At 39.1% G+C, this 25,566-nt stretch overlaps 1 protein-coding gene across 6 annotated transcripts in view; it reads left to right on the forward strand.

Moving 5' to 3' along the window:
• Atp2b1 (ATPase plasma membrane Ca2+ transporting 1) overlaps positions 1-25,566 on the forward strand; it is a 106,956-nt gene that overhangs the window by 41,692 nt on the left and 39,698 nt on the right. For all 6 annotated transcript variants that reach the window (XM_031349474.1, XM_031349469.1, XM_031349471.1 and 3 more), the window contains exons 2-3: positions 9,186-9,614; positions 19,915-20,112. In XM_031349474.1, coding sequence (XP_031205334.1) covers positions 9,407-9,614; positions 19,915-20,112 — 406 coding nt within the window. In that variant the 5' untranslated portion in view covers positions 9,186-9,406. The remainder of the gene's footprint in view (positions 1-9,185; positions 9,615-19,914; positions 20,113-25,566) is intronic.

Below are 25,566 nucleotides of genomic sequence, written 5' to 3' on the forward strand. Positions count from 1 at the left end.
TAGGAATATTCTGGGAAGATAAGTTATGTCAGTTAGTTGTATATTACCGTGATTCATGTAAGTTATTAATGAACTAAAACCTGATTTGTGTATGTGTGTGTGGGGGGGGTTAATTTTAGTTTTGGTTTGGTTTTGTGGTTTGGTTTTCATTGATTTGGTTTGAAACAAGGTCTCATACAGCTCTAGCTGGCCTAGAACCTATTATGTAGACCAAAACTTGTTATGTAGACCAGAACTCAGAACAGTTGGCCTACCTCTGTTTCCCCTGCCAGGATTAAAGGTGTGTGTCACTATGTCTAGCCTTAAGAAGTGTTTTATTTTGTTTTTCAGTGGGTATGGTTGGTGCAAGCAAGCCAGAGACAGGAACAGGAGGATTACATCAAGTTCAAACCCAGCCAGTGTATATACCAAGTTGTAGGACACCTAGAGATGCATACTGAATCCTTTTCTACACACACACACACACACACACACACACACACACACACACCACACCCTTTCTTTCACCACCCACCTCCACAGTTAGTTAAAGATGTCTTTTAGTATTCCTTATGCAGATGGTTTGTGTCTTCAAGAGGTCATTTATTAACCAGGTGGAGGCATAGTAGGAAGATCAGAGAAACTCATACATAAAGACACGGGGAAGTTAGTTTTTGAGGGAAGCTAGTATTGATTCCTAATGAGTCTGGCGGCCTTCGGAGAAGTCAACATGTGACAAGATTTGGTAAACTAATGAGAAAAGTGTGCCAAATAGGAAATCTAAAAATAAAGCAGTTCTAGGTGATGACCTTACTGGGTGGCACTAGCCTTTAGTTACAGTCAGAACAAAGGAAGGCCAGGAATTGGTGGGGGTTGGGGAGTTAAAGGAGGAAGATTGGGAATAGGTGAAGAGCTTAGAGGACCATTGGTGATGTGATAGAGTGTGCCACAGTTCAACACATTCCTAATGCCCAGACTCTTTGCACTTTATTGACTTAACCATAAATCAAATGCTGCCTAATACCTTGTTAAAATATAGCTTATTCTTTAGCCACATTACTTGAACTAGCATGAAAGGGAGTATTAATATTTCAAGCTCTACTCCAGTACCTATAGCTAGAAATTGCAAAAAACCATCTATAATCAAACTCCATAAATACAATAAAAATGAAGACATGGGCAAGTGTCTCATCCTCTTAGCTTGGTGCTCAGTTTTGAAGCGCTGGGCCAAATCTTTGAAATTATAGAATTTTCAATTAATAAAACAGAAAGCTCATGTCAGTTTACAGAAAAGAGTTAGCCTTCCTCAGTACTGCCAGCTTTATTTTTGTGAGGCTGTTCGGTGACATAATGAGCATCCCGTTTCCCTAAGCATGTAAGTGTAGGTTCTTGTGAATTGACAGGCTAGAAGCTCTTAAGCACTGAGTAGGCCGGTGGAGCAGCTGGCGTGACATTCAAGTGTTCGTGGTGCCTCTTAGCTCCTGAACAGAAGGGAAAAACACTGTTTTAAATTAGAAATCTCTTCCTTGACTGTAGCTGAAAATTTCAACACCAGTGAAACTAGAAAATGATAGAACATTTGGTTCTCATATTTAACCGGAGATATAGTATGTTCTTATATTTGGTAAGCTGCACAGGATTATATAAAATTAACTTTATTTTGGAGCTTTTCAAAAGCACCCCCAACTAAAAACCTTTGCAACCAAGAATCTTACTGTAAAAAGGAAAGGTTTAAGATGTCTAAATAGATCAGTAGAATGGGGGGAAAGTATAGTTTATCTTAGAGGTATGAATAAGGTAGCTATATCTGAATTAGAGCATTTTGTTAAATTTGTTAAAGTCAATGCCTTAAGGTGTTTAAACTTTTTTAGTTTGAAAGTAGAAAATTATTCACAATATTTGTGAAATATGAGACTTAAGTAGAAAAATATCAGTTGTACTTGGTATTAAAACCAAAACAGTTCAAAGTACCAGCTCACAAAAGTATTTTTAAAAAATAATCTGCTTTGAGTTATTCATGCAAATTAAGAATGAGTAATTTGCCTATTTTGTTCAGGAACTTTTGGATTAAGATGGATATCCAGCAGTAGTTCATGAGTCAAAGTTCAGGTCACAGTCTCATAAAATAGTGGCTTACCAGGGTAACAGAAGCATCAACATCCCCAGCATGCCAGAATTTAGACATACAAGTTTTCCAACTGTGTACTGCATCAATTGAAGACTTTTCTGAGGTGGAGCCCAGCAGGGCCCATTTTAAGAGCCCTACAAACATTACCATTAAGTAGACACTGTAGCTGAGAAGCATAGATCTGCAGGGTGTAGTAGCAATAACGTTAAAGTTTATTGTGGTTTGTTAAATTGAAAGGTTGTGGATTGTTGATTCTGTAGGTACTGCAAGATTAGGCCAGTCTCTTCATAGATATAGATGTCACCAGGCCACTGGATAAGAGTCTACCAACTTACCTGATCATAAAACAAACAGGTCTCTAGTTATTGTTTAAAATAATCTGTGCTTTGGTTCATTGACTTTGAAATTTTTATTGTATACGCTAAGTGCTGTGTTGTTGTGAATGTGTAGTCTTAGTATGTGCTGGAAATGGCAGTTATCAAAAGCCCAGAGATGTGGTCAAATGGCCAATCTGTGCCCCTGCTTTGTTTGAGGTTGGCATGCACTTTGAAAAGCTAATGGGAATAAGCAGTGTGGAGGGAAGATAAAGAAGGTTTTTTCATACTTTCTCTGAGCCAGACTGCTGTGTGTGTTTTAATTTAATTGTGAAATTCTGAAATAAGAGAAAAACAAACAAAATTCTTAACACTTGCACTTGCAAATAAATTTTTATTATCTAAAAGCCAATCTCATTTTCTGTGACTAAAACCAGATGAAAACAGTTACTATCACCCAACCCTACCACACTGACTTCCCTGAAATTAAAAGAAGCAAAGCGAGCTGTGGAAAGTGAAACCGTGCAGCCAGAGAGAGACAACAGTGTGGTGGGAGTCCAGCAGTGGAGGGATTAAAACAGCAGAAACTTCAAGTGTGGGGGAGTGGTAGAGAGTAGCAAAGGTTGCCAGGAAGTCAAACAAGGACTGTGTGCTCTTCAGGTTCAGGAACAGTGGGAATCACTGCTCACCTAGAAAGTGGTTAGGAGAAGCAGGAATAGAGGAACTTGACCAGGGGGCCAGGGGAGGGAGAAAAAAATCGGAACAGTGCATTTCAAAGGATTGTAGCTACCTGTGGGGTTGGGGATTTGATTAAATGGTCTTTACTAGATGGGAGTTTTATATCGTTGTTTCTTAGGAGCCCTTGCTAAGTTAATTCCTGTACTGATGTGATATATTTCTATTTGGCATGGTTAACTTGAACAGTTTATTGCTCAAATAAACATGCCATATCCTCCAAGCTTTATGAAATACTAAAGCTCAGAATTGTCGCTTGGCCTGCTCTCAATGATCTAGGGCCATTGTTCAAAATGGTTGTCTGTAGTGCATAATTGGAACTCTCTGAAATGTATGTATGTATATGCATACATGCATATATGTTTGTTTGTGAAGTAGGGTCTCACTATGGAACTTTGGCTGTAGACCAGGCTGGTCTTGAACTCCCAGAGATCCTACTTCCTCTTCCCCATTGCTGGGATTAAAGTCATGTGCCACCAAGCACAGCCTGAAGTACTTTTTATTTTCTACTGTCTAAAAGGATTCAAAGGGAAATACATGTTGTAAGGGTTTTTGTTACTCTGTTATTGAATTGCCATTACTTTATGCAGAGCTGCCTTTTCAAATAGATTACAGCTCAAGGCACAAACTAAAAGCATTTCTACTCAATAAACATTGAATCCTCACTCTATCCCAGATACAGATGAGGGTTAAAAATCAATAGGATAGATCCTATCCTGAGGTCACAGTTCACTGGGAAAGACACAAAGAGGTGACTCAAATCGTTACAGATTTGAGAAAACAGCTGTGCTGAGAGAACGAGCAGGTTAGGTCCTCTTCTGTTCTAAGAATTCGCCCCCGCCCACCCCCACACATTTGCTGAAGCGTTCATGCTGGGCTTACTGCTTGACACAGCTGCAACTACTTTTACAGTACCCAGTCTCTGCCTGGAATAGTCTTCTAGGAGATAAGTAAATTACTGAGGGAGTGAGAATGGTAGGCATGAAGCTTTGGAGATTGATTAATCAGGCATTGTGAACAGTGCTTGTTTTCTGCTGTATCAGTTCTGTACAAATGAGATCCTGCTTGAGAGAGAGAGAGAGACAGACAGAGAGAGAACATGCATTTAATAGGAATTAACTTCTAAATAAGCTATGTAGACTTTAAGTTCTTCTAGATGAGTAGGTTTTCTTTAAGTTCTTTAAAAAGTATAAAACAGAAGTTCTGAGTCATATTAAATTTGATTTTTCCCTTGGCTTCCTAATTCCTAACCCAATTTCTAATCGATTTAATGAAATAATTTGGATGTGCTGTAATTTGTAAAGGAAGCTCCCACCATTCGTGATTTTAAATTATGTGTTCTGAAACTATAGTATCAGACCACATGCTCTTTCCACTGTTAGAATTATATCTAATAGTTGGCGGTAAGGTACTATCACTTCTTATGAAGAAATATCTCGGTTGTTGAAAGATTTCAGGGTTTTAGGGCAGGAAGCTGGTGATAGGTGTTTTGCACTCCCGCAGAAGTAGCTGTGGAAGTAGTGTGAAGGAGTATAGTTTTCTTGCTGAGACACAAGACAGCGTAGAGCATTTCTTTCCTTTTCGTAATTTTTCAGTGGAGTAGGCTGTGGGTCTGGTCTAACGTGGTAATTATCTACACCCCCCCACCCCCCAGCCCCCACCAAGGGACCTTTAAGGCAGCAGTTCTGAACTTGTTAAGTCAAGACCCTTTTGGGCATTGAATGACCCTTTCACCGGAGTCGCCTAAGACCATCAGATCTTTATATTTTGATGCATAATAGTAGCAAAATTACAGTTATAAAATAGCAATGAAAACAATTTTACGGTTGGGGATCACCACAGTCTGAGGAACTGTAGTAAGCTTTAGGAAGGTTGAGAAGCGGCCGAGGTTCAGGTTGTCCACACTAACTTGAATGTAATTGAGGAAGACTGGCTGGGGCAGGTTGGTTCTCTAAGTTACAAAGCAGCTATGGATAAAATGCTGGGCACAAAGAGAAGCAGTTACAGAGGTTAGTGGGCATCTCTCAACTGCTTGTCAGGGTACAAAGGAAATCGAATTGATTTTATGCAGATACACACATTCGCATGCATATTCCACACATGCTGAGAGAGGAATTAAGAAGATGGAATTCTCTTTGCATGGACTTTTGTGCAGAAGCTGTGGTCCCAGACTATTTTTGAGTTCTTTGATCTATCAACTGGCTAAGTTTACAGTATAGAGACAGCTATTTCACTGGATGGCAGGTAGGCCTTAACATCAGCACATTGTTAGGAAGTGTACCTGGACTTCAGGGTTAGTCATTTGCTTTTGTTTTAGTGATTCAGTGTTTAATGCTCGGTGATCAAGAGTTTGGCTTCAGTATCTGTAAAATGGGAAATTGGATTTTATCTCTCATATCCCTTAAATTATATGACTCCTTCATAACTGTTACTTAACAAAATAAGGGCTTGTGCTTATTGTTAATTTATGTTTAAATTCATTTTATTCCAGAAAAATTGGTGATCTATGTGATCAAGGTTGACACCTTACTATTAACTTGATAATGCCACATAATATCAAGTTAATACATATTTAGCTTTGATAAATTTGGCCTTTGTTTTTCATATATGCTGACACATTTTTATACATATTTGCAAAGTTATGTTTTGGAATTAAATATAAGATGATCATGCATGTGTGCCAATTAAATTTAGCCTTGTTCCCATCTGTCTGTTTGGATCCTGATCCATTGTCTAACATATTTTTCGATTACCCAGCTTTAGATTTTTATAGATTGAATAAGCACACTTCTCATATCTTCAGCTCACTAACATACGTTTAGAATCATCAAAGAGTTGGGAAGCCCATTTAAAAGGCAGTCTTGTTGCTGATGTTCTTAGTAATAATAGTACATGGTTTTTGGCTATAGGAATCTCATATTGGTATATATACTAAAATCATTTCATAGAATGCTTTATATGACTCCATATTTCATTTCATAAATTACTTAGCTCTTCCATTATATTTCTTTTAGTTTGTGTAAATGATTCTTAAAATCTGGAGTAATCCGTTATTGACATTTATTGAATCTAGGTGACTTTCATACAACTTTTCCTGTGGTCTCTAAGTCAGTCTACCTTGTGAAAGAAGGAATTGAGCTTGTGTTATTAATAGCACTGTCTCTTAGCTTACTTAGCAGGTGGACTTCACAGTCATCTTTTGTGTTCTCCTGTGTCTCTGCCCATCCTAGGAAAGCTTATGTGTGGGAAGAATCCATCTTAATTTCCACATTTGAAGATTACAGCTATTCCTGCCCTACGTCAGGCCACAGCTGTCCATTTCCATAAAACCTCACACTATGAACAGTGGTTTAGTTAGAAGTGTCATTTATTCTGGGATACATTTTATAGGCTAAGGGTCCTAAATAGAGTTGTGTGTCTTCTTTAAGACATCACCTTTCTGAAGTTTCAGCTTCCACTTAAAATGTCTTTCTTAAACTTTTAAAATGGAAGGTGAATTTTCTTTGAACAAAGAGGATCAAAATAGACGATCTGGCTTCTATTTTGTATTTTATTTGAATCCAAAATTATTTTTTCTCTTACATGACTATAACTTTAAGGCTAGCAAATAAAGCGTTTTTGTTGTTGCCCTTGGCATTGTTGTCATACACTGGCTTAGAGTAAAGAAGGAGGCAGCAGCAGTTGGTAACAGATGATCTAGAAGGAGAAAACAGCTGATGTGGAATTAGTAGATCATTGGTGATCTAGGTAGTCTACTCTGGAGAGTGGCTGCTTTGCATTTCTGTGCGTCTCCTGAACAGCCTTTTCTCAAGCTGTTCCCTTAGTGTATGGAACAGAACTGAACCAAAGCTCCGGACTCATCCAGTAATAGAAAACTCAACTTCTAAAATCAATTTCTCCATAAATTGTTGGAAAAAATCAAGGACAGGACAAACTTTACTCATTGTTTAAGCCAGGGCTTTAAACAATGCCTAGGGAGGAGTAGGGAGGCCCATGTTCATTTGTGCATGCACTCACCCATCCATCATCCATTCTGATGGCCCTTCCCTGTTGGATCGAGTAGTGCTCGGTGATCACAGTAGCTCTTTGTGTTTCTCACAGATTAAAACACTGTAAGAGGAAACAAGCTGGTAGGGAGCACAGAGGCAGAGCAGAAGTCTTGATAGTCTGTTCAGGTCTCATTCACACTTCTGAAGTAGGAAGAGCATGGGGGCAATGGTTTTCTGTGGAACATAGTTCAGATTTAGTAAGCACTGGGGAAAAGGCTGTTGAGGTGACAACCAAAATCCACAACACTTTCTGTTTAGTATTGATTTGATTGTATAGATGACTTGATTTGTTTGGTGTTATTTGACTGCTTTTTTGATCAACAGAAATGTCCATTGTGACCTAGTAAATGGGAAAACTTGGTGGAGGCCATATTATTAGTGGAAGGAGCATGGTATGTCGCTTCTACTCCTACCTAAGTCAGTTATTATCCCATTTCTTAAGGTACTTAAGAATATCCAGTGAATAACATTCTTTTATCTTCCTGAAATCTGTTCAGAGAAATGACAGATATTGGTACCTACAAATAAAAAATGTAAGTGCTATCATTGCTTCCCTAAATAAACAAGTTAGCAAACTATCTTCCATAGACTCGCTTCTGTAGGCAGCTCTCAGCCTAGGACAGAGAAGTTCGTTTTTTGCAGAGACAGTTAATGCAGAAACATAGCTCGTATATGGTCAGAGTGACTCGTACACATTCAGCTTTAAATGGAACGAACATGTATATCATATCACACACACACACACACTACAAAAGAGTGGATGGAGTTTAAAAGCCAGAGACAAGGAAGAGTGTCATGAATCACTGCCTTCTACATAATGATGTTGTCATCTCAACCATGAAAACAGCAGCTGTGGACAGCTGCACAAGATCAGTCCATCCAACTTTCCACCATGGATAGAGGGGATGACGGTGAGGCTATGAAGGCTAATGCTGCTGATGGCTCCTGAGGTGGAGAGGGCATCATATTCTAATAGAGGAAGTAGTCACTGGGGGACTAGGTGAAAGAAAGGAATCAGAGGGGAGCCAGAGGGTAGTGGGAAGTGACTAAAAGTGTGTGTGTGTGTGTGTGTGTGTGTGTGTGTGTGTGTGTGTGTAACTCAAAAAAGAATAATGTCGTTGTTACTGACTAAAGCTAAGTGGAAGATGATTTCGTGTGACTGGAATGACATTGGACCCAGAATGCCACTTTTCTTTTATTCCAGGCACTTTAAGCTCTTTCTTTATAACTTGCAAGTCTCCTCGTTTAATCTCAGTCTAGAATATACAGGATTTACAGCCATGCCATTCCTTAAAAAAAAAAAGAGCAGCCAGGTGAAGAAGCCTGTCTGTAGCAAATACCATAAACAGATCATCACATTCGTGGCAGTTGATGGGGTTAGCAGGGCAGTAGTTAAATGGACACACATGCCCTTGTCACAATACAAACAAGGATCTTAACTTTATCTATTATAGTAAATAATCTATATTAGGGATGATGGGGTGTTCTAGCCAACAGATTTTGAGTATGGAAACAAGATTATGAAAGAACTACACTCTCAGTTGTTTTTTTTTTTTTAAGTTGTTTATTATAGTAATTGGTGTGAGTATGTGGGAACCCACTTGGCCTAGGAGATACGTAAAATGGCAGTATTGGGCCAAGTGTAGTGTTTATGAAGTGGGAGAAAGGAAACAGCCTTATCGAATTTATGTCTGTATCCTTGCAGATTTAGTGCAAGGCAAAGGAGCCTTGCTTAGCCAGCCATCCTCAGCACAGCAGATATAAATATTGACCACTTTCATTTGATACTGAGTTCTATTGACTAGATTCAACCCGTTTTTTACAAGTTATACTATGAGTCCAAAACCATAGTTCATGAATATTTGTAACTAGTGTACTTCGTTTAGCTACCTGGTAGCATTTAAAAAGTACACTTGCGTGCATAGGTAATAAATACTCTTGAGAATGAACTAATAACACCTAAATCTTTTCTTCTTACAGATGTATACATCTCAAGATTGAGAGGAAGAAACGAGTCATGGGCCAGTGGTCAAGATACTTCTCTGGGAATTGTTGCTGCTGAAACTGCTTTGCAGAGTCCTACAATGAGTGTGTGGTTTAAGGAAGATTTTCATATTTAAAAGATTTTCATCTTGGAAATATATCAAGTGAAAATTTCATTCTTCTGGGAAACATTTTCCTCCTAACAAATTATCCTTGTGATGGGCGACATGGCCAACAACTCAGTTGCATATAGCGGTGTGAAGAACTCCTTGAAAGAAGCTAATCATGAGGGAGACTTTGGAATTACGCTTACAGAGCTGCGGGCTCTTATGGAGCTCAGATCCACGGATGCATTACGGAAAATACAGGAGAGTTATGGAGATGTCTATGGCATTTGCACCAAGTTGAAAACATCTCCCAATGAAGGTAAGTCTTGTATTGATGAGTTGCTGGAGCAGAGAGTAGTGTTTATTCAGCTCAGATGAAAGCATGTTGATATTGTCTTAGCTATTGTATGATCGTGCCATGATTTCAGTAATGCGTTATCAGCTTGCTCAGCTTGCTATGGTTCGAGTCCATTAACTTACACTTTGCAGAATGGTAAGCTCAACTATTTTATCCATTTGTCTGCATTAGCATTCCAGTTTACAATAACAAGATTGCCCTTCACTGGCGATGTGGAGGATAGAACTGAGAGTGGTACCCCCGGGGAATTCAGTGGAAATAAACTGCTCACTAGCCTTCATCTTGCCCATGTCTTAAAATAGTTCTCACTTCCAGTAGCCATCAACGTTGTTTTTGCTCATGGGATTTAATCTAAACTATTAATCATCAGTCAACCGAGGTGTGAACACAAATTTTTAGGTAGATGGCACTAAGTCTCTCACTTAGAAAACATGTATGTGGTCAGATTATGTCGAATTTCCCTTTGTTTAAAAAGGCTTTAGTTTCATAGAATCCCTTGTTTTAGCATGACTTCCCTGTGCTATGACCTTTAAGGTGGTCTGACAAAGTTAGTCTTGCTGTTCATAAAACTAAGGATACAAAGTTTCCATTATTATTATTGTTGTTGTTGTTATTATTAAGCTGTTTTCTCAACATTTTCATAACATTACTGCTGGTGGCAGGACTTTACGAAACAACAAAAGATGATTTCCAGAATTATTCAGGAATTTTAAGTCAGACCGACAAAGTTCTTGGAAAGTATTTGTGTAGTCGTATGTGGACATGCTCGCTGCAGACTATGACAAGAGGCCCTTGGTGTTCTCTGATGACCACAGTGCTGAGGAAGCCATGTCCTAAAATGACATCATCTCACTGCATGATATCTCAGGATTTATTTGTATCTTTTCAAGTCAGAACTGCTAACATAGTAGACTTCCTGTTACACCTTAGTCCTATGATAAAGCTTGATGCTTGCTCATTATGCAAACTTGTTTTGAGATTACCCTACTATTTGGCATGCTAGATGTATACCTTAATGTGCTGTTTCCCATTTTTAGGTTTATTAGTTTTCTTTACTCATATGTACTATATTTCATCTAAAACTCAACTGATGAATGCTTCATGATCACCAAATTAATAGGAAATATTAACATTAACGAAACCTCCTTGTCACGTATAATTATTCATAAAAGGCATATTGAGTGGCTAGGTATGTAGCCCCATAGCAGAGCACTTACCTAATATACATAATCCATAGGTTGGATGTTTAGTACTGCAGAAGGTATATATTGAACTTCAGGTTCAGATATATGACTGACTGCCGTTCACCCAACCATATTTTTGTATTTTGTTGCTATAAGTTACTAGAGTCTTTGTTTCCTAATTGCTGGGTATACATCTCCTACATCTTGTCATCTTTTGTAAGTTGATTTCTTATTAATTTGTACTACGGATTCCTTTATTATTTTGAGTAGTATGTTACATTGATTTTGAATTAGTTAATGAATTAATTGGAAATTTTGCTTCTAGACATTCTGGGAATAATAGATTATTTACTCTTGACAACATGGTAGAAGCCATGGTGAATGGCTCAGGGTGAATGGTCTCTTGAGAACTGATTTAACAGTTAATATTTTATGTTTATTGTGTACGCTTTGAGGCAGTAAGTGAATTATGCACTGCTTTTCCTCTTCTAAGTTTGCATAGTTCTTGATCATGTTCTTAACAATACTGTGAATTAATGTTTCCTAAAATATGAATAAATTGGTCTTTATAGTTTATATATAAATATTTTTTCATCTTGAAATACTTTTAAAATATTATAAAACAGTCCATTGTAAGCATATTTATGTTTATAGTTACTGAAATATTACCAAAATGGCAGCAAACTTCATAGAAACATTTTCAAGGGACTCCTCATAGCTTTCACTTACTAGGAGTTTTTCACTCCAAAATCTTAACATTTTGTCACTGATCAACCAGGCAAATCATAAGTGAATCAGGATCAAAAATAAGCAGCTGGGGTTTGTGTGACCAGGGGTGTGTCTAGACAGTAAATACATACCTTTTTGTTAGAGTAATCTGTATTCAGGAAACGTGAGAAATGAAGTGGTTCTTCACAGTACATGGGTTTTATTGCTGAAACTAAAGTTGTCCCTTGCCCCTTCAGTGCATTTGTTTATGAGTCACTCCCCGACACGGCCTTTGACCTGACTTGGTGCTTCGTGTGTTCCATAGATTCCATATAGCTCCCTAAGACGGAAGGGTATTGGCAATTGTTGGAGGAAATTCTGAGTATAAAATTAAGTTACATCTGGCACTCAGAAATTTTACTGTAATATATGTGCCTTAAAATTGCTCAAGTATAGTATTAGAAAGTGTCTGCTATGTGACAGGTACTTTTTAGGCCCTGGGCACATATCCATGAATAAAACAACGATCTGTACTTTATTCTCAGAGGAGCGAGACAGTTCACCATGTTATAATGTATAGTGTCTAAATACAGGGTTTGTGTATTAGGCTTAAGAGAAAAATGACTGGAGAAGAGAAATCGTGTGGAGGTGGCTGTCTTAGACTAATGTCTGAAGGAGCAGCTCAGAATTTTTTTTAAGGATAGCAACAACAGAAACAGTAACACTTATATAACTTTTTTGTGCTAGATGGGTTATTAGTGCTTTCTTACAAATGTAAGCCCATTTTATCCTTTAAAACTCCTTTATCCTATTTTGTAGGCAAAAACAGTTAAACAGCTTGCCCAAAGTGACACTTCGGCTGCGACGTCTCTGAGGAGATGCTTTTAAACTAGTACAGGGGATGGCTTTTTATAAAAGTTCAGTCCGTATGCCTCATGGAAGGGTTGAGATACTGAGAAAGAGCTGCTTTGTTCTTGTCTCTTAATTTTTCCCTCAGTGGAAAAACAGACTTATTTTTGGAGTTACATGATGGATAAATGGTTTTGTGTGTCAACTTTCTGTCAGTGACAAAATACCTGAGATAATGAATACTGAAAGGAAGAAAAGAGTTTGAGGATTTTTATCATGATCACTTAGCCCGTTGGCTTGGGGCTGGAAGGAAACAGTACTTATTAGCAAGAGTACATGGCCAGGAAACTCAGGGAAGGGTCCTTCGGGAGGCATTCAGTAGGCAGGCTGTGGAGTTCTCCTCAGCATGGGGCTGGGGGCCTTTAGAAGCATGCCCTTTGGTCCGAGCAGCTGGGTTCATTGCTCCCCTATTCTTCCCACCCGCTAACCATGTGCTCTCTAAAAAAGGTATGATTTGAGCCTGTTCTCAGGAAGACTACAAATGTCTTGACCAGTAGACCAACCATGTTTGGGTCAGATGAGATTTTCCCATCTTTTTGATTAACTATCATAATTCCTGAGGGGGATTGAAATTAAAAGTTCTGGGTAAAATGAAGGTAAGACTTGGAATGTCATATTTTTAGCTGCATCTTTTAGAATGAGCATGTATCTCACATTCCTCAGAGCTTTAGAGTGAAAATATGCTAAAATAATCTGTTTATAACATCCTAACACCTAAAATTATTTTAAACTATCTTTCTTTCATGTTTTACTTTCCTATATTGACTCTATTATTCCTACTCTAAATCCCATTTCTCGGTCTGCTGACTTTCACAATGACTTCAGGTGTCTTTCCTATTTACCCCTCTGTTATCTTTCTTGTGCTTTGTATTGGATGGCAGCAAAGACTCTGCTGTAGACTTCTGGAATGCATGCCCCTAGCTCCAGTATCATATTTGTTATGCAGTAATACTGCACCAAACAAAGTATAAAAGGGAATTAATACAAATTAAAGACAGATGCTTCGAAGCCATGGCTTCGTGCACCATAGAGGGAAGAAGTCAGGTAGAGCTGAGCTTTCTAAGTGACGATTATCAAAATGAGGCTAAAGAGGGACTAAAGTAAAACCAACAGAGGAAGCGAAATAGGGCAATAGGAGTAGTCGAGGTGCATGATGGGAGGCAGGAGAGACTCAGTAGCTGATGTCATTGGTTGCCTAGTTTCCATGTTTTAAGTGACAGCTTATATTTGCGCTCCCTACAAGTAAGTCTCTGGTACCAGTGTACTTTGACCTTGTCTCCACGTGGTGATATAGTTTTAACTCTTTGAGAAAATCGATCTTTCCCTAGGGATAAATCATTATTGACATAGGGACTAGTACAAAGAATGCTCTCATGCCCCGAGGTTTGTGCTCTGCTTTGCAGATTAGCACAGATGTTCAGCCAGTGTTTGCATGGCTCTGGTATGTTAGCATGTACCATCTCATGCTTCTGAGTTCTGTGTCACTCCTGCACAACCTTGTCCAAGAAAAGTATTGCCAAGGTAGTAGAGAATTAATTGTTATTTTGATGCCTGCTCTGCTCACTTGTTTTCATTGCTTATAGATTTTTTTTAAGCCATTTTAACTAGTTGTCCAACTCTATGGCATGTATAGTATTTTAAAAGTCATGCTTGAACCTGAAGTAGTGTGTCATTGGCTTTCTGTTGTGCTTCTAAGTCTCATTGTTAGCTAACAATAGATTCAAAAATACTCCCTTTCTGTCTTCCCAGTAGACTTCTGGACTTCTCTTTCTTGCTACCAGGCATTTTTCCTCTCCTGGACTTTCCTGGGCTGGTACTGGTCTGCGGGTTTCTGGTGGTTGGTATACCCTTCTAGGAAATGCCATCCAAAAACCTATTGATGTTGACTTCACAATCCATCACCTGGGTACTCATAGTTCCCGTATGGACAGTTTCTACCCAGGATTCCCCTCAGCCTTGAGAATGAAGCCCCAATTTCCCATTCTTTTCCTACAGCTCCGCTCCTGAACCTCTCCAAACCTTTCTGCTGAAACTGTTACCTGTGTTGCTGCCAAGTTAGAAACTTGAATTGCTTTGATTTATATGTGAATTTTTGTTAAACCCATTCTCGTGTGGTCGTTAAGCCTTGGGAATTCTAACTCCTTTCTTTTTACCCACAGAGTCTCTTTCATTGTGCCCTATGGGTAGGATCCACCGTCTTGTTTTTCAAAAGTTCAGCTAGGGTAATAATTGGTGTCTTTCCCACACACTGCCTGTCATTTGACATTGCTTTTGAAATGAAGCTTACACTTCTCCAGTAGACCTAGAACTCTCCTTGTGATCTGATTCTAAGTTGGTCCCTTTTCCTATCTCTGATTCTTAATGTTTGAAGCAGAGAATCTTTCATTTTTCTTAAAAATGGTATGTCATGTAAGCTCTCACTTCTTTTTAGTCTGGTCTCTAGCACACTTTACCTCCACCTACAACCCTGTATAAGGAGAGTGAGATACTAAAATGAGTATATTGGAATTCCTTCGCCTATCAACACCCTTATGAGTTTGGAGTCCGTTTTTTTTTTTTGTGTATAGTCTGGTAGTATCCCCTCCACTGCCATTTAATATGTAATACACTGGGTGTGTCTGAGTGGTTGCTTATTAGTCATCCCTACCAAACTCTTGAGTCCTTTAAAATCAAGAACCAGGAAACGGCATCCTGTCTGACCCATCTCTTGTGTGTTCCATACCTTCCCACAGTGCCTGGCACAGGGTGGCATATGGGAATGAGTATTTAAGTCTGACTTTAGATGGGAGGATCGAAAGTTTGAGGGCCAATGAGGGATCGCCTCCTCCTTCAAAACCGAAGCAGTGAAGAAGGAGGATGCACACGAACACGTTTCCATACACTCTTCAGTCTGGGTCCAGCTCCTGTCCTACATAGGAAAGTCATCTTAACTGCTACACCCACCCCTCAGCCACACACATGTACACATAGATACACCCATAGTCACACAGTTCCTAGTTGTACGTGGAATGGATTATCCTCGATTCTCAGCTAAATCTCCCTGCGTCAAACACTCCAGTAAATCTCCTCAGAGATTCCTAAGTTAGAAGCAACAGTCAAGATGCTGTATTTCTTACAAGAGTCACAGTGACTTGATAGAATTGGTTTTGATTCTCTCTCTCTCTCTCTGCTCAAGTATAAGATAGTGCTGTTACTCTATCTTACCTGTTCATAGGATCAGTTTCAGGCTATTTTTTCTCCCTACCTTGGTAGATGCAGACATAAAAAGTGTATAAGTTTAGAGCATTCTATGGATTGTGGTTCTGTTTCCTCTTTCTGGAGCTAACTGTGCTGGACCTTGACTGATTACCAGTATGCCACAATCAGCCAAGCTCACAGGACTCCTCAGAATTTTCATTGTATTTCTTGATACGTTTTATCTATAATAACTTGCTACTTCTCTGACTTAAAACCCAGGACCAGGTGGTTTCTTCCCTATCCGTACCCCTGCTTGTCAGTGGCAGTGTCTTCCCGATGTCCCTCAGACTGACCCTCCTCACGTGGATTCCATCCCCCTCGCCTCTTCTCAGGTCTTCCTCTAATAATATCCACAAGTTCTGTATCATTCTGTCATCCGTCTGTTCTCATTTCCTTTAGTAGGTAATCTGCTTTGATATCTGCCACACGTCTTTGAGAAAACAAACAATACCCTCTCTAACTCACCTTTACTAATTTGTTTTTCCCCACTGTATTACACTTCTGGGGGAAAAAAAAATGATGGTTTCCACTTGCTCCTTGCCATGGTCTCTTCAGTTTTTTCTAACCACACTTTCTCCCACACATGCTGAAAGGATCTTGTCAAGATCATCATTTGTTTAGTGAAAGAAAATGGGCTGTTTTCTGCCTGTATCTTACCCAGCCCTCTCACACTACCCCAGCATTTCCTATAGTCAGCAGTATCATCTTTTAAACCTCTTTCTTACAGAAGCGTGTGTAGTACTGTGTGAGCATGCTTCCTTCTGTCCCGGGTTCTGTCGGAGTACATCCTTCATGCTATCCTTCCTGCCTGCTCTCTAAGGAAGCTCTCATCTAGCCGGTGTCTCCAGAACCCTTCCTTGTTGCTAACCCTTTGGCTCAGACTTTGCAGAGATGCTGAATATGACTAGCAGTCAGCTTACTAGATATTGCCCCTTGTTTGTTCAGGTCTACAAAACAGAACTATTAATTCCCTTTTCCCTTTCCACCAGCCCTGCAGTTCCCAAAGCCTGTCCTATCTTGGTAAATAACCGCCATCCATCCACCCACTTGACTGCACACATGTTAGCTGTGATTTTCAGTTAAACCCACCTGCTTCAAACATTCCAGTAAACCACCCCCAAGTCCTTGTTACCCCCCCCAAAAAAGTTAAAAGTTAAGTCTAAATACCATTCTTTCTTTTTTTCTCTCTCTCTTTCATCCTACATCTATCATTCCTCGTGTTTGTCTGATCTCCTTCCAGGGTACCTGGCAGATCCAGTTACTCCTCTCTCTGCCTCTCCATCTAAAACCCAGAATCAAGCACTTCTGTCTCTCAGCACAGCAGCCTCTTGACTGGTCTTTCCCCTGGAGCACTCCAACAGAGCCCTGCAAATGACCTTTCTAAATTACACATTAGTTATCACTTCCCTACTTTAAAACCTTCAGGTAGTTTCCATCACAGTTAAAGTGAATAATGATCGTCTTTTCTATCCCCAACCTTTGATTCTTTTTTTGACCCATTCTTCTTTCTTTCCTCCCTGATCACTGGACTTGAGCCACACTGCTTTGCTTCCTGGTTCCTAAATCTTATAATCTTGTGTTGATCTCTGGCTTTTGCGTTTGCTCTATTGGAAGTGCCTCCCTCAGGTCTTCTCATGTCTGACCCCTTGTCGTTCAGACTCATTCAGATGGTAGTTTGTTAGACAGGCTGATGTAGTCTACTCAGAATTCTGAAGGCCTCTGAAAAATCCATTTTCTCTGAATTCTAGGTATCTTTAAATTTCTTAAACATATCTGTTTGTGTCTCTAGGATATAATTTACACTTGCCGAATGTAGAACTGGCCCCTGGCATGTAGAGCAGTGTCTGCTGCCTGGAAGTTGTTGGATGATCAGTAAATAACATCTTTGGGCAACTCACAAAACTCTTCGCTTCATAATACCAAGATTATTAAATATCTAATTAAAGTTTGTGTTCCAAATGAGCTTGACACTTCTAGCATTCAAATTTGTACCTTGTCCTCCCCCTACTTAACTTAATGAACTTTACCCTGCAATTGTTTTATTTGCAGAGTTAATGCTTTCTGTTTTTTTCTTCAAAACAACCTTGTCGGTCATTCCAACAAATAGTACTGGTGCTTCCTTCACGATGAAAAGTAAAGCAAGATATCAGTACGGGACCTGCGTCTTCCGTCTTCTTGTTCCCCAGCAGCCTCACTCTTGTACGGTGTGAGCATGGGCTTAGCCGTGCATGGTGGTTAGAAAAGTCACAGACATCCTTATTAAAGCTACCAGCTTTTCTTGGTGCTCTCTTTAACTGTGTGTCTTTTCTTTTCCATATTAACATAAAACATTGCAGCTAATAAAAGATAAAATTGTGACCTATAATTTTGTAATTTTCATGGTAATATTTAAGCTGATCAGATGTAAGTTGTGTGATCAATGATAATCTCCATTAAGGAAGACTTTTTAAAAAAAAAAATGTATGCCCATTTCTTAGAAAGTGGAGAGCAACACGGAGCAGACAAGCAAGCACTCAGCCTTCTTCCTCCTTAATGTGAGGTCACCGAAGCAGGAGACCAAACAGATTGGCCAGACTTCCCAGAATCTAGTGTCCTCTTGATTACTGTAGTCTTCTCTTGTCTTCGTTCTAGTGACTGCCTCAGAGTTGAGAGTGGCGCAAAGTTTTGGTTGACTTGTCTTCAAGGCTCTTTGAAGCCTTGAAGTATGACCGTGTTACAGTTACCACTGAGGAAATTCTCTGGCATCTTCTTGTGGTACATTCTACAGTGATGACTTCAGATCTATATGTTTGTTTCCTGTTCTAGCCATAGAGTCAGATATCTCTGGCTCTCTGCTTGTCTCGGCATTGCGATGAACGCGAGCACTGAAATCAAGAGCCTTCTCTTTGAGTAGTGTGGTCCTTTTCTGTTTTCTTTCTTGCCTTTTGTAAATGGGATCATACCGTATTTTAAAAATAAATAAATAAATAAAATTTTAAAAGTTGAAGTCTAATCTGAAAAATTAGGGGGAGTATGTTGGTACCTCTGACACCTTCACCATTCTTAAATAAACTAAGAAAAGTTGAGCTCTGTGGGCTCTGCGATGCATTCCAAGTGCCGCCGGCCGTGTGCGTGCACTTTGTGAGGGGGTTCTTTATATGTCTGGGTCACATGTCTGGATGGAGAAGATCAGACTGGGGTGGGATGTGGTTGATACAGTGAAGGTAAGGAAAGATGGTGTTTGTCAACTCTCTCAGGCTCCCCCTTCTGTCTTTCACATCCCACAGCCTAAACAATGAATGTGCCGCCATCTTACAGTCCAGCCTTGCCCTGACAGCAGTGGTAGCTGCAGTTCCCTTTCTTGAGAGGCCACTGTTAATCTTCTGCCTCATGACACAAAAATCTCACCAGTCTACTTTACAACCAACATGTCAGTAGAGGTGCTTTTAGATATTGTGTACAAATTAACTCTTCGTTCTTCCATAAATGAGGATTAAAAAAATAAAACAAAGCATTTTGCTCATCTGCAGATCTCAGCTAGCCGATCAATGTTCAGTGCCTACAGCAAATCAGCCTTGTATCTTTTTACCGAAATTTCCCCATTTTAAAGGGAAGCATTCCTAAAACTGGGGAAGTGATTAATTTTAACATAAAAAAAAATATCAAATTTGGATAAACGGTTCTGATGTCTTGGTGTCTAAAGTATGGTCAAGGCGGGCGGTGGTGGCGCATGCCTTTAATCCTAGCACTTGGAAGGTAGGGGCAGACGGATTTCTGAGTTCGAGGCCAGCCTGGTCTACAGAGTGAGTTCCAGGACAGCCGGGGTTACACAGAGGAACCCTGTCTGGGGGGAGGCGGGGGGAAATATGGTCAAAGGAAGCAAAGTAAGTAAAGTAAAAGTGAAAACTTCAAAGCCATTGAAAAAAGGGGTTTCTTGCAATGCATGCTGAGCATCAAACTCCAGGCCTTCCCCTTGCCTACCCATGTGACCCACCCAGGGCCTTCCCCTTGCCTACCTGTGTAACCCCCTCTTAAGTTAGCTACTTAAATGTGTACTTCAAGTAAACCTCTGTGTGCTTCTCATTGACTTAAACTCTTGTGTGTTTAGACTAAAAAGAACAAAGGTAAACATTCCAGTACAGTCCTGGGACTTGCAATCTGAAGTGGAACAAATTAATATGCTTTGCATAGAGTGGATACTTTCACTTACAAGCTCACCAGAATTCGTTTTCTTTTTTTACCAGGTTTAAGTGGAAATCCTGCAGATTTAGAAAGAAGAGAAGCAGTGTTTGGAAAGAACTTTATACCTCCTAAGAAGCCAAAAACCTTTCTTCAGTTAGTATGGGAAGCATTACAAGATGTCACTTTAATTATACTAGAAATTGCAGCCATAGTATCATTGGGTCTTTCTTTTTATCAACCCCCCGAAGGGAATAATGCACGTAAGTAAATACAAGTGTTTGTGTTGGGGGGGTAGTATGATGGTAGCTCAGCATGTTTGCTTAATATAATGATGATGATGATGATGATGATGCCAGAGATCACTTATTGACTGCCGTGTGATAGGCTCTGTCCTAAGCACTTCAAGGATATCATCCCAAATGATTTTCACAGTAACTCACAAGTTTCAGTGATTCCTGCAGCATATAGGGAGATACCATTTAACTGTTCTTCCATGCATGTATACTGAGTAGACGTATGCATCTGGCCACTACACATGTAGGATATAGCTTGCTAGCAGGAGTTTCTCAAGTCTTTAAATTTTATTTTACTTCATATAGAAATGCTTACACATAGATTTAATACCCTTCGTCCTGCAGTGCTTGAGATGTAGGTGTTAGATTTCATGTCTTTGGATTCAGGAGTATTTGCAAAATGCATATATAATGAGATTCCTGGGGAAGGAGCCTGTCCATGTGCCACTTGTATTTATGGCTCCGATATACATTCCCTGAAGGTAATTTTATACAATATTTTAAAGAATTATCTGCATAATTTCCTAATGTGGCATCAGAAAGCTGCAGATATGTGAGTGTTTTGGATTTGGGGGGATTCAGTCTGTGGGGAATATTATGACCCAAGAGGAAGGATAGCATAGACAGAGCAGCTCGGCTGTAGTGTCTGTCCACAGCCGGTTTGGGTGTGCTCTTAACATTCTTCTGCCTTTTAAAAGGCTTAGTTATAGTGAGTATCGCAATTCCAATATAGTCTGTATACTAACAAATGTAGCCTGCATATTTGGATACTATGTTCAAATTAGCCTATAGTCTGCTGTATCAAAAGACTGACCCTTCCAAGTATTTTTGTTCATGGAAGTTTCATACTTAGGTATTCTACACTATGAAGAGTTTCATTTTAAAAAATATTGGTAGCTTTAGTAGCTGTTTATGTAACGACACAAAGAAATTTTACAAAGGTGCACCTAGGACTTGTGTGAACATCTGACTGATTGTAAGCAAATCAGTCAGAATGTGTGTGTTTATCTTACAGAATACAGAGCAGAGCTTCTGATCAATGGTACAATTAACGTTTGATCAAAACCAGTCCTCATTGTTCACGGAAGAGTTCCTCCAACTGAGACAACAAAAAAAGTATCCAGATTTTGTATTATGTCTCATTAGGAACGTAAAATTGTCCCTAGATCAGAATCACTGGTACAGATAACAGAGTATTCTGATAATATGCTTGTCAGTCTTTGGGCATCATCATCATAAACAACTTTTACTTAAGTAAATAGTGTTTCTACTTTTCTGTGGAAAATATAGAGGAAGACGGGTAATAAGAAAATAGTATTTACTGAAAAATACCACTTTCTACATTTTTACTACTTTTAGTATGTAAATCCTTCCAGATTCTAAAAAGTCTATGTGTATCTCTGTATAATATGTGCAGGCTCTTTGCCAGTCTTAAAAACAGACAATTCAATTTTTTTAATTTTCCATTTACTCAACTTTCATTATAGAATATTTATTCTAAATTTTTTGATATTCTAAATTTTAGTTAACAAATTAATGGGTTTTTTTTTTCAAACTGTTTGTAAGGATTATTGTAAAGATTGTAAGGAAAATATTTTCAGTGGTGTGAAATTTATTGTGTGCAAAGTCTAGGGCCAGCCTTCCTGGCATCTAAGCTATAATAGGATATACTGACCAGAAATTCAAATGTGATAGTTCTGCTTGTTGAATACATCTGAGATGATAAGCTAGAGTTATCCTAAAGCCTTTTAAGGTTGAGAATCCACTAGAACTTATTGATGAAACCTAGGGTTTTATCTCATGGTTGAAAGTTATGTGGTTTGTTTTCTTTTTTAAAAGTGCAAGACAAAACAGGCTGGTGTCTGTAGCCAGCCTAGCACAGTCAGTGAGCTTCAAGATCAATGAACGATATTGTCTAAAAAGATAAGGCGATGAGTGATGAGGACACCTGATGTTGACCTAGTCTGGGCACAGATGCACGCACACACACACACACACACACACACATACACACGCACACACACACACGTGCACACACGTGCACACATACACGCGCACACACGTGCACACACGTGCACACATACATGCATACACACATAAAAATGTTCTGTTGCCTTAACTATGGCTATGCTTTTTGACTCTTGGTAAATCTAAATATTTTGTTAATGAAATTTAGTATATAAGTCTATTGCAATTGGTACAAGTCATGGGAAGTCAGTAACTCCCCCATCTCTACATAAATAATTTTGAATGAAAAAATGAGAACAGTGGGACTTTTTGTTTTTAAACACTCTTGCCATGTAGCACAGATTGGCCCCAATCTCACCCTCTTCTGCTTCAGCCTCTCAGTGCTGGGATTGCAGACACACACTGACACACTCACATGGCTCTTCTCTTTTACAGTGTCTTTTATTTCTGGCTTTAAGAGAGCTTGAGATCTCATGTCTGTGTCTGTATCCAGTGTGTCACAGCCTATGATCTTTGATAAAATAAGTCTTTAAAGATTATTAAATAGGAACTAGAGAGATGGCTTAGCGGTTAAGAGCACTGATTGCTTATCCAGAGGTCCTGAATTCAATTCCCAGCACCCACAAAATGGCTCACAACCATCTGTAATGGGATCTGATGCCCTCTTCTGGTGTTTCTGAAGACAGCTACTGTGCAGTCATATAAATTAAATAAATAAATAAATAAATCTTTTTTAAAAAGATTATTAAATAAAGAGTTTTAAAATGAAATAGTTGCCTCGAGGTAGATAAGGGGCAATGGAGACTGCATGTCCTATCATATGAATGTATTTCCGGGAGAACAGTTTTGGTGAAATGTATTTACAATGGGATTGAAAGCATTAACCTCTGTGTACCTTTGATCTTGGATTGCCTCTGTTTGCTCCTATAGCTTCTAAAAAGTGCAGTGGTCAGCAGCCGGCAGAGGTCTCAGCGTCTAGGGACACCGCAGTACTTCCTCTCTGTCCAAGATCATTATGATCGTGGCTCCTGTGGGGTGGAACTGTATATGAAGCTAAATACGTCATTGTTTCTTGTTTTCTTTTAAATACTGAGTAGTTTAGAGATAAAGATGTGTTTCAGTTAAAACTGATAATTATATAATTGTTTCACAGTTCCTTCCCTCCTAACCTCTAGTATATTGTCTGTAATTTTTTGTGGTTACCCTTTCAGGAAAAATTTGAACACATACCTCTAAGTGATAAATTTAATTATATGTATTTGCAATGGTATCTTTATAATGTATAATTTCAGATGTAAAAATTTGAAGAATAAAACAATAAGAAAGGTTAATTTTTTATTGTTCTTATTGCATAGTAGTAACTGAAATAGAAGATTTCATTGACTTAATTTTGGCATTTATTTATTTATTTATTTATTTCCCTGGTTTTACTTGGTGGAGTTTCATTGGAAAAACATACTTACCAAGTCTATATTGAGTTTCAGTCCTTTCTGCCAATTACACAGAGGCTTTGTTGAAATGATAATGCTATCTTCTGCTTTTATGCTTTTTAAATAAATAAATGAAAGCTAACTGAGGTGCTTCATTTGGATAATATCTTACCTTGTCTCTGGATTATTGAAAGTGTTCAGCATGGTATTCTTGAATTAATTCAGAGAGTCCGTCTCTTATTGGTGTGGGGGGGGCTATCTTACATGTGTAAATCATAAATTCATTAGTTGATTATTGTATACAGTAGCAGGATCATTTCTTCAGCTTGAAAATAATTAAAATGCAAGTTTATCTGATAACTAAATCAGGGCAGGCTCAATACAACACTAAATAAACCCTCCTGCTTCCATATCATCCTACAAAAATGCTTTTTGCCCACTGAGAGAGAGCTGAGTTCTAATAGCTTTCAAAATACTCTGTACGCTTACTGACTTCATCCAGGTGGATCTGACTCTCACTTTGTTTCCTGAGCATCTCACATGTTCCTCTCCAAGACTGGTCGTTGCCCAGTAACCTCACACTCCAGATTTTTTCATTGGTTTCTGTGCATGTCTGGAATCTGCTTAGTCATTTCTAGAATTACTCATTTTTTCAGTTTTATTTTCAGTATCGTTCTCAGCTTTATCCACCCAGTAGCTTTAGACATTTCAGTTCTACTCAAAAGACGTCATTTTATGTAGTGTTCCAAGGACTGTATCCCTTCTGGTGAATTTGTAAATGCCCAAAGCAAAGCTCCAAAGGATGCTGACTGACATCATGGAGACACACACCTGTCCATGACACACACCAGTAACCCCGATACTTGGAGAGACCAAACAGGAAGATAGAGAGCTGGAAGCCTACCAGGGCTCTATAGCAACACAGTAACAAGAAAAGCAAAAGCTATGACTCCCCGCATGTGTGTCCTTTTTTCATTTTTTAGAGGCTCATCATGGGCCACTGGATCAGTTTTAGACTTGAGTAGAATATAACTCCAAAGAACAAGGAGTAGCTCTGTTGCCTCTCTATGGTTTTAGGGGCTTGAGAAATCACACCCCAACCCTTTCAGGCTGCTTTTTTCTGCTTTGGAACATTACTACTGACTTCAGTTTCTTTCTGGAATTCTCCTCCCCTCAGTCTCTATGCTGATGGCCCCCGTAACTATGTGACGTGTTGTTCGGACCTTAGAGCAGCCTCCTTGGCTTGCTCAACCTCATTTTATTTTTTATATTCAACTGTGTTTGATTTTCTTCATGAACTTTCAGATACCTAATTGTTGATGTCCTGAAATTCTGTATTTCATTTCTAACTAACTACCTTGGTTTCCTAAAGCAGTGTCTGCCACCCAATAGGTCTTCACATGGTTAAGCAGACAAATCACACTTAGCTTAAATGTGCATGCTACAGAAGCTAAACTGTGACCAAACTGTAATAGAACTGATTATGAATAATGGAGTCTACTTCATCCTTAACTTTTTACTTACATCTTGCCTGCCATCTGTAATAATAGCAGGCAGCCTCTTAACACTAAACAGCCACGTGTATGTGCAAAAGATAGTTTCTTAAGGGGAAACTGCAAAATGTTGCTATAGTGAACACATAATAACCAAGTGGAACTACTTTAATGCTGATATAGAGAAAGTTTTAGTGGTCTGGATAGAAGATCAAGCCACCCACAGCATTCCTGCCAGCCAAAGTGTAACCCAGAGCAAGGGCCTAATTCTTAATCCTGTGAGGGCTGAGGGAAGTAAGGAAGCTGAGGAAGACTTTGAAACTCGCTGAGGTTAGTTCATGAGGCTTAAATAAAGGACCCATCTCCATTCGTCACAGCCTGGGGCTCAAGTGCTAGTACAGACTCTGAGGCACAGTGTCCAAAAGACACAGCTGATGTCGTTGGGGAAACCATTTCTAGTGAAGATAAAACAGCTTGTGTTAGAAGAAACTACCATTGCGGACTGGCAGCTAGAGAAGGTTTCAGTGCCG

Source organism: Mastomys coucha, unplaced genomic scaffold (assembly GCF_008632895.1).
Source record: "Mastomys coucha isolate ucsf_1 unplaced genomic scaffold, UCSF_Mcou_1 pScaffold4, whole genome shotgun sequence".
Taxonomy (NCBI): Eukaryota; Metazoa; Chordata; class Mammalia; order Rodentia; family Muridae; genus Mastomys; species Mastomys coucha.